Here is a 17,487-nt window from a genome sequence, read left to right on the forward strand (position 1 = left end):
ATGTAATAAGATTGATATAAAGTCTTATTTATGCTCCTTGTGATCGCATAAGACTTTAAAGAATGTTTGGGGACCTCACTAGGGTCTTTGGGATTTAAATATAACATTTTCTTATGTATTTTATGACTTCTGCAGGTAGAGTATCGATACTTGTTCTTCGTTTAGGGCAAATTTGCAAGTTTCTGGGAAAGAGTATCGATACTCTTTCAAGAGTATCGAAACTTTGGGTCATAGTTTTGAAAATACCAGGAAGTTTAGAAATTGGGCATGACAGAATGTTTAAAAGTGTCGGTACTTATATAAAGTATCGAAACTTTTGCAGGAGTATCGATACTCTTAGGCTAGTATCGATATTTTCAGTATATTTTAGCCAAAACATTGTTCGAGAGGCCCTAGACCCATAGTATGATCATAAATAGGATCGAATAGGTGTAAAACACTAGAATAAGTGCTATAGAAGGTGTTTAAAGTTGGGTTAAAATGGATGAAATGGCTATAGGAGTATCGATACCTTAGGTAGGGTATCGATACTGCAGAGAGGGTATTGATACTATATGGCCAGTATTGATACCAAGGGTATGGTTTGAGCTTTAAAGCACGATTAAGTGTAGAGGCAAGCGAGGGTATCGATATTGTAAAGCCAATATTGATACCCAGGTTGAGAAATGGGCTTTAAGTCAAGAGAAAGTATAGAGGTAAGTGAAGTTTCCCAAAAACTTATAATTTCTCTCAAATAAGACTGCAAGTGAGAACATTTATTAATGTTTAATACAAACGTAGAAACGAGAATAAAGTGGATCAAATAAGACTAGCCTTGTTTGAATGCTTGGGAAACTACTAAGTCACCCGAGTTCTTTTAGAAAAGTTAGCAGAGTTGAAAGTATAGATTCAGTCCAAATATTCTTAGGGAGTGCGCAAGACACTTTAAGCTGACTACTTTGGGTGTAAGGTCTGACATTCAAGGAGTGGGCTAGTCGAGAGTGTGGTGTCCGATGCAGAGATTCTGAGAGCCACATTCTTGGTAGACTAGAAGGGTGTGTGAGCTCTGAGATGCAGAACCTTCAGCCGCACCATGATGTCTATCATGGAGTAGAGAATAAGTATACGAGTATACTCACTAAAGGAAAGCAGAACAGAGCAATGAACCAAATAACAACATACTTGATAGCTTGAGCATTTCAGTGATGTACAGTTTGTATGATTTAGTTGTTAGTGTGGCATTGAGCTAGTTAGCTCAGCCTTTGGTTGTTTCCGTTGGCAGGTTAGTAGATCAGCCAGTTCGAGAAGATTTAGAGTGACCGAGGTCCAGATCCAGTGCATAGCAGAGTACGTCATCCAGTTTCTTAAAGTGCATGTATATTCTTAAACTCAGTTGTAATGTATTAAGTTGTAAAGTCAGTTATGAGTGAGTTTGTATATTTTTAAAAAATATTTATTTATTTTGAGAGCTCTCCGATGTAACAAGTTTTTATTATATTATATTATGGTTGGTTCTATTAAAATGGTTGCCTTAAAGTCAGAGAAGTAGAAGAGAAAAAATTAGTCAACCACTCCGGTGGTTCCGTATGGCATCCAGATCGAACGACTATGTATCGTACTGGTTTAGGGTGTTACACTACTAAATCCTTGTTAGTTGCCAGATAATTACATTACACGAAACCCAATCAAGCACATCACTCAACAGTTAACATGCCTCCTACAAATTAGACTTCCCAAAATGATGTTCACAGTTATGCCTCGCTCCAGATTGATTTCCACCCCATTCTCAAACTCAGTGAAACTACCACCAGGCTTAGAACAAGAAATGACGCAACATTCATTCCTTTATAGCTAAACAACCATTGTTTTGTTGCTTCAACAAACATGAAAAAACTGTATCTTTCCAAATTTACTGGTCAATTTAACAAATTCATACAACAAAGTCCACCAACGCCATATGGACAGCTCAGTACTTCATTCATCCATTTTAGAGTCCGATTCCACAAATAGCTTAAAATTAGATACCCCATCGGACTCGATAAAAACCTCTAGTGCTGATTTTATTGCTATAAATTTCGTATAATCAGCACGAAAACCCTCCACCGATCCTTAAAACTACAATTGAAACACCAAAAGGGGAAAAATCCGACTTATATTCGAACCTTATAACTTAATAACCGTCTAACCTTGCTAGTTCCAAAATGACTTATCGCTCATCCCCTTCAATTTGAATACCAAGCTTCTTTCCAAGTGCCCAAGCTCTCTCAGCTTCCGTGAGGATTAATTTTTTTGAGTTATTGATATCTGAATCCGATAAAGAAGTATCACTCAATTCGCGTGCATCAATCCGAACCTTAGACCTTGATTTCCTTAGAGATAGATGCCTTTTTCTCCTTTCGACTGCCGATAAAGACTTGTACTGAATTTCCCTCAACGATTTATACTTTTTCTTCAGAATTACCTTGGAAGTAATCTTACCAACAGACTGAGAGACAATCTGATCAGACTCAAATTCCATCTGCCTCAACTCCATATTACTAACAGCCTGTAAAGCATGCCTAGATCCCGGACCAAATAAAACTTCATCCATTGCTTGAACTACACCCGACCCAACTAAATTAATTTGATTATTTCCCTCTGACCGTGTTTCCTCTGCCAATGATCCCAACATTGAGCAGACTTCACGAGATTCAATGTCTGCAGCTCTCCCTCCCAAAACTTTGTTGCATGGAACAATATTTAGGCTAAATTACATATTAATTTTTCCTTTCTGACACCGTTTGATCAATATTTCCAGAAGTAGCATCCTTTCTGCTGAGTTGACAAAGGCGCGTCCCCGGGGACGCGCTTTACCCGTGTTTTTCGCTGAGTTGGATGCCACGTGTGGAAGGCGCGTCCCCGGGGACGCGCCTTTGCCAACTCAGCAGACACGTATTTTGTTTTATAATAAATAGTTTATTTTTATTATTATAAATTAATAATATATTATGTAAAATGTTTCGATTATAATGTAAGAATTATCAAGTTTCGATTATTTTTGATTATCGATCTATTAATTTTATCAGTTAATTATTTAAATGTTATCAATCTAGTCATCTCATATCAATATTTAACGAAAATATTGATGCATAAGTTAATAAATTAGTATAATTACATATTTAATCTTCAAGACTTACATATTTTATAAAATTAGTCTTATTGAAAATTTAATTTAATAAATTTAATCCTCCAATCAGAACATGAAATGTGTCATCGTATACATAAATTTTTTAATAACTTTTAATTTGTTTAATTTAATATTTTTCTCTACTTAGAAGGTGGAATTATTATTATTTTAAAAAAAATTATAACTAATAATATTAATTATTATATTAAATAAATATATTAAATATATTTATGTATTTAAAAGTTAAAAAAAATTATTTAGGTGTACATACATTGACAAATTATATAATGCAATAACATTAAATTATTAGAAACAAAAACATTCATTTAAATACAATATTAATTACATAAGAGTTAACGGTTATATGATGATAACAGAGCTGGACATTTTTTTCTATTGTGCCCGATGTTTCTACAATGCCCACATCGTTTTTGTTCTGTTGACTTCTCCCGAATATCCATATCACAATGTATTCTAGTAGATTTTGGACGACCTGAGTCCCTCAATAGCAATGGATCTGGTACAATTGTAAGCCAAGTTTGAATCTCATTTGGGTCTCTTTCGTTTCCTATGGGCGGAAACTCAAATTCATATACCTTGAATACTTGTGAAAGTTGGTATACGGGATCAACATAATTTTTGTAGTCCAAATGCGAATGTGAGCAAGCAGCAATGACATGAGAGCATGGATATTTGAGTGCTTGAAAGAAACCACAATCGCACCACCTCTCTTGCAGATTAACTCTGAAAGAGTTAGCTTCAATCCCTTGCAGCGGACGTGGCATTTCGGTTACACGAAACAATTCACGAGTGCGAGAAAAATTTGTAACTAACATCTCATTTGATGCAGCCACTTTTTTCTGTAAATCAACTACTAGTCTTGGGTGGTAAATATGTTCGTTTTGCATCCAAGTAAGAGCTTGTCCACCGAGCTTTGCAAAGAGTTGACCCAAACGAAAATAAGTCGTTTTAACCAACGCCATGATTGGTAAATGACGCGCCCCCTTTAAGGTTGAATTTATTGCTTCAGCCAAGTTTGTTGTCATATGACCATAGCGATACCCCCCGTCATATGCATTTGTCCACATTTCTTTGCTGATGTCCATAATGTACTCGCACCCCTTCTTATTTTTGCCAAACAGCTCTTGTAGCATCGACTCAAACCTTTGAGGTAAGAGTTCGTAACCTAAGCCATTAGGAATATGTAATAGTTAATATGAAGTATAAATAAGTAATAAGAAATTGATAGAAAAATTGGGAAAAAGTAACATACCCATCCGCACGACTAACTGACGTTCATCGTTCTTCTTGTATTTTCCGTAATAGTTTGCAGCAATATGACGGACACAATAACGATGTTGAACATGTGGAGGTCTATACATTAAATATAACTGGATCACCGATGTCGTCTTCTCGAATGAGTTCCACATGGCGGTGGTTGCCTATTTCGTGGAGGATTTCTTCGTGGAACTTGTTCTTCAGTCTCCTCATCTTCACTATCATCATCAGCAGCATTTTCTTCATTTGGTGTAGATGACGCTGAAGGGGCTGAAGGGCCTGTATAAAATAACGACCCTGGAGGAGTGCTAGTAACAATCCCACCGCTCCCCGGGAACTGTGGAAACTGTGGAAACATTGGCATCGATGTATGTGATCCAGATGGAGATTGAGGTGTATGCGGAGAAGAACCACCAGCCAAATAAGATGCATATGAACCATATGCTGGATCATTAAACATAGTCGTATATGCACCTCCATATGGTATAAAACCCTGCGGGCTAGGCATGTAACCTGGCGGGCTAGGCATGTAACCTGGCGGGCTAGGAATGTAACCCTGCGGGCTCGGAATGTAACCTTGCGGAGATGGCATATAAACTGGTGGGCTTGGCATATGAAGTGGAGGGCTGGGCATGTACCCCTGCGGTATCGACGAATAAGGATGTTGTGGTGGGACTGATGCAGAACCGGTAGCGCCTTCTCTCCGTCCACGCGTTGGGGGACGATGATATTGAGACGGTTGACGTCTTTCTCGGCGCCTAGGAATGTTAACCCGTCGTGCTTCCGCCGAAAGTAGAAACGACTTCCCATTTTCATTAAACCAGTCCATATAGTTATCCGTAACCATATGACCAGTTTCAGCGTAATATTGTCGAGGGGCCAACAGTGTATATCGGTTCTCCCAAAGCGCAATCCAATCTCTGTGTCTCACCACCCAGTTAACATCTTTCTTTCCCCGTCTATCTATGTTATGCACGTCGTCTAAATTCCTAGGAGCTCCAGGAATATATTGCGTACAACCATACTGACAGAGCACGCGATCAACTGGATGCCACTCAATAATAGCATAACATATAAGAGGTATAACTGATATCTATACCTCTAATGACCCACTAAGGTGGGGTGGGATGCAAGCTTTCACTTCATCGCTCGCATAAGGTATCCACTGAAACTGAAATATAAATATACAATTCAAATAAATAAAATATTCTAATTATATCTAACATTTTAAATTAAAATATTAATAATTAAACAAATTTAAAAACATACCTCAGACCCAGCTTTCGTATCAATAAGTAAACGAATTTCCTCTAACCCAGTAGGTATACTTTTATGGTCCTTTCTTTTCATCGACCACCTATGAAATATAATATAAACTAAATATCACCCTATTTAATTGAAAATATTTAAATCAAAATTTAGTTTGAAAATTACCTCAACAATAAGGGGAATACGTATGGTTCATTCACGATCGGGCATAAGAAAGGCATGCGGAACCACGCCCATGATTGTAGAAGCAGAAGACATCCACCGATAGCAGTTTTCTTATAATTCATCGCCCGACACATTTCTCTAAAGAGAAATGCCAAAACTGCAGCACCACAACTATATCTTCCAGCTTCATCAAAATCGATCAGATGCCGCAACCACATACAATGCACATGGTTGCGAGATTTGTCGGGCATCAATATTCCTCCAATTATTCGTAGAATATATGCCCGAGCACATGTCTTTGCTTGATCCTCTGAAGCATTTTCATTTAAAACCTCAAAATTAGCTTTCAACCAAGATAAAGCTATTCTACCTCCATTAAACTCTGGCGGAGCAGCTCCAAGATAATCAATGCACATTGATTGCCAATCACCATCCGCCATACCACACATCATATTTCCGTCGACGGGAAGCCCCAGATGCATAGAGACATCCTCCAATGTAATTGTTGCCTCTCCACATGGAAGGTGAAAAGTGTGTGTCTCGGGCCTCCACCTCTCAATCAGTGCAGAAATTAGGACAGGTTCGAGTTTGCAATCGCCTATAATTGTTGCAATATACCCGAACCCAGCAGAAGCCAAATATGGCAAAATACGTTCCGGTGTCGGTATACGTGGATTTTTAATAAAAGTTTCTAAAATACGATCAGCATCCTAAATATATATATTATAAAAAATAAAAATTAATATAAATTCATAATAACTTTAAAATAAAAATAAATTTAAATATTAACATTAATTATAAAAAATATTACCATATCGCTAAAATGTCTGGAGATATGATCAATATCCAATCGCAACAGCATTTCGTTTTCCATTATAACTGTAGACAAAACAATATAATTAGCAAAAAAAATTAATAATTCTAAATAATAATAATTATATAATATTATTTTAATAAAAAAATAATATTGCATAAATATAATATAAAAATAATAACTATTTAAAAAAATACTAACATAAAAATAAATTTCTTACCACTAATAACAAATTTAAAACTCAAATAGTTGGAGAATTTGAGTTATATAAGAGAGGAGAAGATGATTTTGGTGTGAAGAATGAGGGAGGGTTGAGGGGGTTTATATAGGGGAAGAGGAGGGGTAGTTAGGAAAAACGGATGGGGGCATTTATGACATTTAATGGAAGGCGCGTCCCCGGGGATGCGCTTTCCACACATGTCTGCTGATATGGCAAAGGCGCGTCCCCGGGGACGCGCCTTTCACACGTGGCATCCAACTCAGCGAAAACACGGGTAAAGCGCGTCCCCGGGGACGCGCATTTGCCAACTCAACAGAAAGGATGCTACTTTTGGAAATATTGATCAAACGGTGTCAGAAATAGGACCCACTTACAGAGCCCCCATAAATTGCTTCATCATTAACAACCCCATGCGATAATGGACTGTAGCTTTCATCATGTAAATTTTTATCCTTTTCGCACGTTTTTTCCAGCTGGCTCATCTCGGGCACGCAGCTATTTGTTGGAACGACCAAGATTGCCCTTTCGTCTACATCAGCCATGGTGGCTCCAGGAAACTCAGTTGCTATTTGGAGGTTCACCTCCAACAGTGAAGAATCTACAACAACGATGCTCCTAGCTTCGTTACCCGAAGATTCCTTGGCCATTTCTTTATGAGCAACCGGAGAGGAAGCAACCTCCATATCCTTCGTTAACGACGGCTCTTCCCAACAGGAGACAGGAAAGAAGCAAGGTTCGATTTCAGAAACACAAACTGAAAACGACCATTCCCCCACTCTTAACTCAATGCTCCCTTCCACTCGGGTTTGACAATTCGTTACAATTTGGAACAACGCGCTGTCAAACGAACAGAGATTCACAGTCCTCTCCTCCACTCCAACAAGTTCACCCCATTTCTTTGCTAGGTTTCGAAAGGTTAAACGATTCCATGCTAACGATGGTATCCCTTTACACGAGAGCCAAGCTCGTCGATATCACACCGCATCTTTTCAGACCTAATTTCGACCTTCTCAAAACAATTATCCAATGCACACATCTGGTTTTTAGAAATTTATCTCTGCTCTCTTCATCTTCAAAGATGATAAGGACTGCTAACCCACTTAACCTCATAATAGTCGGACCTAAAATACCTTCATTGTGCATCAAAACTGCCAAATCTTTCATCTTCATGAAATTTTTACACCAACCTAGAAGGTTGTCTTTAAGAACCAGAAGCTTCTCCTCATCAATGGAACCTTCAATGGGAGTCTCCAAATGATAGTCAACCTCTCTTTTTCTCTTGAACTCTGCAGGCTGAGAATCAATGAATTTCTTTCTCCAGAAGGCGTCCCGTAGTTGGAATCTCGCCAAAAAAACCCGAACTTTGTTGCCTTAGATATAAGAGCCATCGAGATTATGAATAGCTCTTCTCGCACCCTCCATATTAGGAAAACGGACAAAACCGAACCTGCTGCCCCCTTGCTTCTCTTTTTGGAAATGAAAGAGTCCACAACCTCACCATACTTGTCGAAGATAAGCCGAAGCCCTTTGAAATGGAGATATTCTGTGAGATTGAAGACAATCAACATGACACACTTCCCCCTTGAAAACCTACTCTCTAGATGCGCCATATCTTTGGGTAAAACAAAAGACCCTGGAAGGATAGTATAGAGTATGAGATCCAACTTTCATCTTTATTTTAATTTAGTCTCTAAATTCTCAATTTTTGATTTCTAATTTGATTGTAAATCGAATTAACATTCAATCAAATGAACGTAATTAAACTAGACATATTTCTTAAGGTTTAAAATAAATATTTTAAGCTTCAAAAATGTTTTTTGGTCATCGGTCTTGAAAAAATTTTGGTTCAGAGAATCAAATATTTTATAAATTATATATTTAGTCCTCAAAATTCATAAATTCTATTAAATTAATTCTAATTTTAAATAATTTAATAAATTTAATCCTCGTTCATTTAATTTTTTGACATGGTACATGCCTAATTTATTATTTTTAAAAACCTTATGTTTCATTATAATTAGATGCCGTTTATATAAATAGGTATTGCTCACACGAATATACATGTCTTTAATACTAATTTATATAGAGAGAGAGATATAGGATCCAATTTCACGATATTTTTAGGACGGTTTTAAGAATAAAAATAAACGGTTGAGATTAACAGCAATAGATGTAAATATATATAAATAAAAACAAATAGATAGATGGACATATGAACAAAAATGAAAACCCGGAGAAATATTCTTTCTCACTTTGAATATCACACCAAAACAAGATCTAATTAACCAAACATGGAAGAATGCATGATATATAGAATACATAAGGCAAGAAAAAGAAGAAAAACGAAGTGAAGAAAAATGGGAGAGAGAAGGGCATGATCTTCTCATCTGAAAGTGTTATTTTCATGGCGTCGTCCATTGGAGTGTCCACTACAAGTTACCTTCACTCGGATAAATCCAGCATCAAGTTGAAGCAAAAAAACAAGACATTAAAATGTTTGTTCCAACGTCTTCCCCAGATATATTTATGGCTGTGGAAGCAGTTACGAATTGATGCATGCCTGGATTTCTTCCAGTGTTTTCCCTTTGGTTTCTGGGATAAACTTCGCTGTGTATATGATAGTCATTATAGAGAATCCCGAGTATATGTAAAACGTCCCTGTAAACCATCACACACGTAATTTCATATTGTTAATCTTAACTCCATATTTTCATTCACCTAAAAAAAAGTGTAAAATTAAAAAGTTTTATACGATTTGAACGGATTTTGTCTCTCTCTCTCTATATGAAAAATGAAAATAGAGTTGCATATTTGAAACATTTTAGTTATTGGCCCAAGTTGAGTTTGATTTACCATAGGTACTCCAGGCCATGAGAAAATTGAATGTGTAAGAGACTGTCCAAGCACCTAACCAATTCACCAGGACCACCAGGCTGCCAGCCACTCCCTTAATGTTAATTGGGAAAATCTGTCAACCAATTTCTTATCGATTTAGATTTCAAATTTAATTTATATTTAAACATTAGATTAAAAAAAAGCTTGCCTCAGACATTATCACCCAGGGACCTGCTCCCATTCCAATTGAGAAAGATCCAATAAATATCTGATTTCGATGTGAAAATTATATATATATATTAGTCTAAGTGATTACCAAGCACAAGACAATATTTATTTAGTGTAAAGATTATTATGAATAAGAAGGCAACCATGCTTTTATATATATATATATTATGAATGACTTACAAGGACGCCAGCAACAGCTAATATTGGCCTCCATTCAGGGTAAAGATCTTGTTCCTGACTCAAAATAAATATATATATATATAAATCATGAAACTGAACTATGACCCCATTGACAGTGACAGAAATGCTATGAATTACCCTGAGGTAAAATGAAGAACCTGCTAGAAAACAGCCAAGAAATGTGCCACTTGAGGAAAGCTGAAAGAAAAAAGAAATATTCTCACCCCAAAATTTTCCATGAAAATTCAAGAAGTAATCTAGAAAGCAAATTTTTGGGGGGATTGATTTTACCATTAAGAGTACTCTTCTTCCTGTTTTGTCCATTAGAATTGCTCCCAGAAAAGTTATAGGGACCTAAGGATTTCGTTTTTCAGATTATTGAGTTAATGAACAAAATATATATACCTGTTATGATTCACTTAGATTTAGTGTAAAATTTTTAGTTTCGTATCTTTTTAAGAAGATTATCTCTTTGTTATTTTTTCTATGAATATCTTATATTTTTTTATTGTTAATCTCAACGGTCTATTTTCATTTATTCAATCATTCTAAAAATTATAAAACTAAAAAGTTTTGCAATTAGTGAATATATATATATATATATATATATATATATATAAATGAATTACCTGAAGACAAGCATAAGCTATGGTTCCAGTTTTTCCTGAAGAAAGCCCTGGAAATTGATTTATAAAGGTTTATCAGTATGATAGTTCTTCTAATGCATATTGGGTTAAGGTATATATGTATATATTTATATTATATATGTTCCTCTTAGGGTATACCAGCTAATGCAAAGGTTTCACTTGCATAGAAGCTTATTCCATTGATCCCTCCAAACTGTTGGAAAACCATTAAGGCAACTCCAATCTGAAGATCATATTAAAAAAGAAGTTATATTAGAAATCATTTAAACAAGAATCTCGAATTCATCGAAAATCGAACTTACCATCACAGCACGAATATATTTCTTCTGAAACAAGTCCCCTACTGTTGCTTTGGGAAGGCTTTCAAGAGTTTCAATATATTCCTGTTGATACACCAAATTATCAGCTTTATATATATATATATATGCATGTCAAATTTGCATTGAGGATATGTTTTAATGTGTAAATACCAGAATTTCAGCAGCTTCAGTTGTAATATCTGCATTTTTGCCCCGAAGTTTTCTTAGAGCTGCCTGGAATTCTTCCTGGTGCCCAACCTTTGCCTGCCAAGAACAATTTTCAGCAATCTAATGGCTTAAGGAAAAAAAAAACAGTGCTGTTTAATTCAGTTTCGATTAAGTTTCTTCTGATTCGGTTCAATTTATGTTCAAGCAATAATTAATCGATCGGTTTGAGTTTGATTTGATTTTCGACTATATTCGATTTAGATTTTAAATTTTAGAATATACATACTAATCACTTTTTTCCCAAACCCTAATAAGTCAATATTAGAAATATGTATTGATATGCTTACCAGCCATCTAGGAGATTCAGGGATGAAACTAAGGCCAACAAACAGGAAAATGCATGGCACAAGTCCTTCATAATCAAAAACCAAAATTTAGTAATTTTCTTTTTAAAATTTTGATCGTGAGTAACTTCTATTTCTACGATTAGTTTAAGTACACCCTGATGGATGATTAGGGTACCTGTGAGAGCCAGTGACCTCCATGTTATAACTGTTCCTATTAGGAATGCAACTGATTGACCAATGACAATCATCAGCTGCAAAGAAAAAAGATAAGGTTTCTGAGGACATAAACAGATTAATTAAGTCGAAATATTCATGTCTGACACATATTCGAATATTATTTGAATATATGATACTCGTATTCGAATTCAAATAATATAGTTCTCACCTGGTTCAATGTTGTGAGCCCTCCTCTGAGATTCTTTGGCGCAATTTCAGCTATGAAGATAGGAACCTGTTTGTTTAGAGGGAAAACTTTTCAAAAATATTTTCCCATCAATTTCTATCAATAAATACAGAGTTTTGAGAAATAAAAAAGAATACCACATAAGAGAGAACTCCAATGCCAAATCCAGTTGAAAACCTTCCAACATCCAGTGACAGAGCCCCCTGTAGTAGGAGAACCATTGAAAATAACCATCCAATTCAACACAATCTAATGATTAAAATTTCATGTATCTTAAAGTTCAAACCTTGGAGAAATACACAGCTAGCCATCCAGTAACGCAGAAAGAAGCTGAAAGTCTCATTGCCTGAATCATCCCATCAAAACAATCCATGTAATAATCTAAATCAATCATAAGTAAAATTAGAATTCAATTATGAAAACAGGGATTTAAATAACGGTCCGCTCTTGCAAGTTGGAATAGCGGCAACGGTGCCGTTCAATAGTATTTGTTACGTCCACGATCACAATAAATGCAAGGCATTCGAAAATGCATTCGCAACCGTAATTTAAATCCCTGATGTAAAATTCAACATACCCCTTTTCGACCAATCAGATCTGCAAGTCGACCACTTGTGACAGCACCAATCATTGCACCAATGGTCAAGATTGAACCAAACATTGAAAACTGAAAAAAAATGATGGGTTTTTTAAGATGAAATTAAAGGCTTTTAATCAAAAGAAAAATGGAGAAAATTTATGAGGGTTAACCTCAGCTAAAGATAAACCAAGATCCTCCCTGATAGCAGCTTGTGTTGGTGCTGAATACCCCACCTGCCAAAAAACAACATAAACCACTTTAATAATTGAAGGACTTTGTTCAAACAGATGAAGAACACTAAAAAAACAATCACAGAAACAGAAATGAAAATGAATTCAAAACTACTCACACAAGATCCGAATTCGAATGCACCACAAACAGCAACAAATGTGGAAAACAAAACCATCCCAATGGAACCATTTTCATCACTCCCATAATGTTCATTATTCTCTCCCGTTGTGATCAAAGGCTTCTCCAAATCTCCACGCCCATTGATCTCATTCTCACTGAACTTTCCGGTTGCCATCTCCTTCAACTTTTAGCAAATTTTCTCGCAATCCAAACAGAAAACAACGACAAAGCAGAAAAGGGAAGAGAACTCGACGCAGAAGCCAAGGTTTGAAGATGAACTTTATATAGACGTAAACTTATGAAACGATATTTTCATGCCAAATTATGAATTTTAAAGAAATAAACAACCATTCATGCACTTAACAGCCATGATTCATAAAACTTTCTATAAGAAGTCGCATCTAGTACATTCGAAGCTGGGATTAATCTCTTCTTCTACCCCAGTTGCGACCTCTTTTATCCAAAAACGTTATATATATAAATATCAATCAAGTAAAGAGAAAAATTCCCAAAGGTGATATTTATACAGAACAGCCAAAGATGATAATAGTTAATTCCCTAATTATGGGATGACGACCTTTTCTTCCTCGATCCAAACTTGTGGAACAGTTGTTGTCTGGGGCATGTTTTTTCTTTACATATTTGTCATGTTTCATATGATTCACGATAAAGTTGAGCAACCAACCATCTGATTTTCCACGTGAAATTGTATCTCAATCTGTTTCTATAATTTGGATAAATTTCAACATAAATAATATACTCCAGATTTTATTTAAACAATTTTATCAGGTCAACATTAGTTTTCAACCGTTTAAAAAAAGTTTTTCTGTAAATAACTGTTGGCACAAGTGGTTATGATTCAAGAATTTGAGTTTGTAAGGATAAGTTTGAATCCTAACACTGTCACTCTTAGTAAGCAATCTCTAAATTCCTATGTAAATCCTAATTGGATCTTAGATATGCCCTAGTCCTAGACTGAGGGAGCCACCCCTTACCTAAAATTTTTATTATATAAAAAAAGTTTTCTAATATTAAATTATTACATACTAGTTCCTATTCCCAGTTAATCTGGGGATTCATAATTTATTCTTTTTATATGATTTCTTAAAATTAGATTTAAATTTTAGACCACTTATAAACGTTTAGTTAATTATTACCAACAATTAGTTTGTATAGTGAGATTATATCAGAGGCTTCTATGATTTCTTAAAATTAGATTTAAATTTTAGACCACTTATAAAACGTTTTGTCAATTATTACCAACAATTAGTTTGTATAGTGAGATTATATCAGAGGTTTGAATTCTAATAATTGATAATTAAACAAACTGGATTGAGAAAGTTGCACTCAGAATGAGCCTTTACAAAACTTGATATAGATTAGTATATTAGTAAATTAGATATTAATAGTTAATTCTTGAAATTATGGATAATTATTTAAAGATGGTTATAGATATTAAATTAGTTTATTAATTTTTATGCACATCAATTATTTTAAATAAAATGTTACTATTATTGTTTTAAAAGTTTAAAATATATATTTTTTCGAGTGCATTGAGTAGCAGTGAAAGAATATAAAAAATAATTTATAATGTAAAATTTATAAAAATAATATCAATATTATTTTAAAGCAATGTCAAATTTTTTTTTTAATTTTTTTATAAATTAGGATGTCAGCATAGCTCCGCCCACGTTGAGTACAATACTAAATTAATGTGTTTTAGCTATATTAAAGTTTACAAGAGATTTGTGTACAAATCTAAATTAGCTTATAAGTAGGGCAGGGATGGGTTCACAGATGTATTTTGAAGAATGAAACCAACACTCCCTTATCCAATGAAGCCACTTGATAGGTTCATAAATCGTTCTATTTTAATTTGATATTATTTGTTCTTTTTAATTTTGTAATGTTTATAATAAATCTTGATAATGTTGAGAGTTATTATTGTTAAATTGATGATATGATTTTTTTTATTTTGCCTTAATGGTTTGAAAGATTCTCCTTAAAGATCTTGAGTTTGAGCAGTTACATATGCAGAGATGGAGCTACTTAGAGGTTGGAAGGGGTTGTTGCCTCTCCCAATTTTTTGGTATAATAACATTTTAAGTCTTTTTTAGTTTAAATATCAGTCAAAGAAGATCTTTGTCCCTCCTAATTTTTAGTTTTAAATATTTAGTAGATTCTTATTTTTTTGAAATAAAATAATTTTGTCCCCTCAATATTTAATCCTAGTTTTATCCTTATGTGTTACTTAAAAAAATAGTTATATCCTTGTGCGTGCGTGTTATCAATAGTTAAAAAGATTTTGAACATATATTTTCTTATAATCACCCAGATTATTAAAAATGCTTATATCACAAATAAATACCTAAAGTATATCATTTTTTTTGTTTAAACACCAAAAAGTATTTTTTTTGGGTCACAATAAGTATCTAAAATTATCTTTTTGGTCAAAATAGGTACTTAAAATATTTTTGGTCAAAATATATACCTAAAGTATTTAAGTTTTTACATCTAAGTAGATAAAGTATTCTTTAATTAATGTCACATGTCAAATTTTTTTTAAAAATTTAGATGAAAAAGGAATATACTTTAGGGACTTGTTTTTAATATAAGCCTATTAAAAATAATGATAATAATAATAATAAATTTATATATTAACTGAATGTATAAGACTTTTTTACGTATAGTTTTAACAGATGGTTATTATGTTACTCATTTTTCATAAGCAGATTTTTTTTAATACCAATGTAGTGATATTGCAATATAAGCCAACGCTTTCTGTCATTCAACGTTGACTAGCATGCAAATTACATAAGGCTTATTCTATTTCTAGTCAAACCAACTTCTAGATAAAGGCATAAAAGGATGTCGAAAGTTTTCGAATCATATACATCAATCAATTGATGCGTTTACACAAAAGTAAAAAAATATAACAAGGATAATTTTTTTTCATTAAGAAAGAGAATGAAAATAGGAAAGAAATACTTTAAATTAAAATAACATTTTAATCTCAATCCTATATTTATTTTAATCTAACAGTTGTGAAAAGGTGTTAAAATAATGTCAATGATATGTTCTTAAATCTACAACACAAACATACTATCGGATTTTTAAAAAAAATATAATATTTCTTTTATCATTGAAATTATTCTCCTAAATCTAGTTAAAACATCATAAGGAATAGGCGTTTGTTTTCCGGTCAGGATAATATAAGGTTAACTAGAGCTAGAGGTAAAGTTTATTCTATCATACATGTGATTTATTTTCTTTTTAACAAGTAAAATTTATAATAGTAAATTAAAAAAATTAGTATGGAAAATCATTAAATTATTTTTGTTACCAATACCTATATTTTACAAAAACTTAATATTTCATATAAAATTAATATAATTATATATTAAATGAAATTTAAAAAATAAACTTACATATATAACTAAATATCTTTTATTTAATTTTATCATAAAATAAAATACTATGATTTTTAAGTTAATTTTTTAGTGACTAAATATATGATATGATTTTTAAGTTGATATACCTAGCTGGGAGTGGAATGATAATAGAGGTTTTTCAGTTAAATTTGCATATGCATTCTGTGAACCTCAAGGAGCATTGATGAGCCAGAATGTATGGACAGTAATTACGAAGTGTAATGGCCTCCGACGGATTGAAACCCTATTGTGGCTTGGTACATGAGAACGACTCTTAACTAAAACAAAGAGAGTCACACCACATATTGCATCCGATAATCTTTCTGGGGTGTGCCAAACAGAACCAAAATTTGTCGAACATCTATTTCGATCTTGTCTGACGGTTAGGAATATTTGGATGTGTCTGATTACCTAAAACAAATGGACACAATTCTTCTCGATGGAATTTCATGACTCAGTGCTCCTTGATATCAATGGTAAGTGGAAGTTCTCGGTTGATAAAGATAGATTGTAATGCCCGAATACTGAGTTAGTAGTTTTAGGTAAATCGTTTAAGCTTAAGAGTGTTATGGTAGGCCTTTATGAAACATTAGGTTAAGTGTGGCTTGGCTTGAGCTTGGGTTGGGCTCAAAATATGATGAAAATGATATTTTTGTATTGTGGGAAATTGAGGGAGGTCCAATGAAGTAATTTACCCATTATTTGAAATAACGCAGACTCCCAAAAAAATTTGATGAAGTCACGTTAGAAAGGGGAGAACCCTCTCTTATCTTCTTCGTCTTCATCTTTCTCTCTTCCCTTATTGTTACAAGCCCATCAAAGGTGATAACTTGTTACTCCACATCCCTAGTTCGAATTTGTGAAGCTAAGATTCTTAGTCTCTTTCGCTAGAGCTTCATTTTAAGTCCACCATCTCAAGCTTTGGCCATGGTAGGGGTTTTAGAGAGGTTTTGGATTTCAAGGCTATAAGATGTTTCTAATCCATTTCTAATGGTTGGAAATCTTATTTTATTCCTTTTAAGTCCTTAAACAAGTTAGTAATCCATTTTGTTGCTTTTGATTAGTGGGAGAAGTTGGAGAGAGATCCAAGGAAAAAAAAACAAGGGAAAGCTTATGCTTGGGTGACT

General features: G+C 34.0%; 1 protein-coding gene across 1 annotated transcript; it reads right to left on the bottom strand.

Moving 5' to 3' along the window:
* Positions 1 to 9,104: 9,104 nt before the first annotated feature.
* On the bottom strand, positions 9,105 to 13,119 carry LOC120154341 (sugar transporter ERD6-like 16). Its single transcript, XM_039166148.1, has 18 exons — positions 12,928 to 13,119; positions 12,749 to 12,811; positions 12,576 to 12,665; positions 12,285 to 12,344; positions 12,136 to 12,201; positions 11,981 to 12,046; positions 11,771 to 11,846; positions 11,596 to 11,660; positions 11,252 to 11,344; positions 11,084 to 11,164; positions 10,920 to 11,004; positions 10,764 to 10,810; positions 10,426 to 10,488; positions 10,273 to 10,332; positions 10,135 to 10,188; positions 9,935 to 9,994; positions 9,745 to 9,859; positions 9,105 to 9,549 (listed from the first exon to the last, which is right to left on the bottom strand). Exons 1-18 carry the CDS (start codon positions 13,102 to 13,104, stop codon positions 9,434 to 9,436), a joined length of 1,437 nt encoding a protein of 478 aa, XP_039022079.1. The 5' UTR covers positions 13,105 to 13,119; the 3' UTR covers positions 9,105 to 9,433.
* Positions 13,120 to 17,487: the final 4,368 nt, after the last annotated feature.

Source organism: Hibiscus syriacus, unplaced genomic scaffold (assembly GCF_006381635.1).
Source record: "Hibiscus syriacus cultivar Baekdansim isolate YM2019G1 unplaced genomic scaffold, ASM638163v2 tig00000218_pilon, whole genome shotgun sequence".
In the NCBI taxonomy this organism is placed as follows: Eukaryota; Viridiplantae; Streptophyta; class Magnoliopsida; order Malvales; family Malvaceae; genus Hibiscus; species Hibiscus syriacus.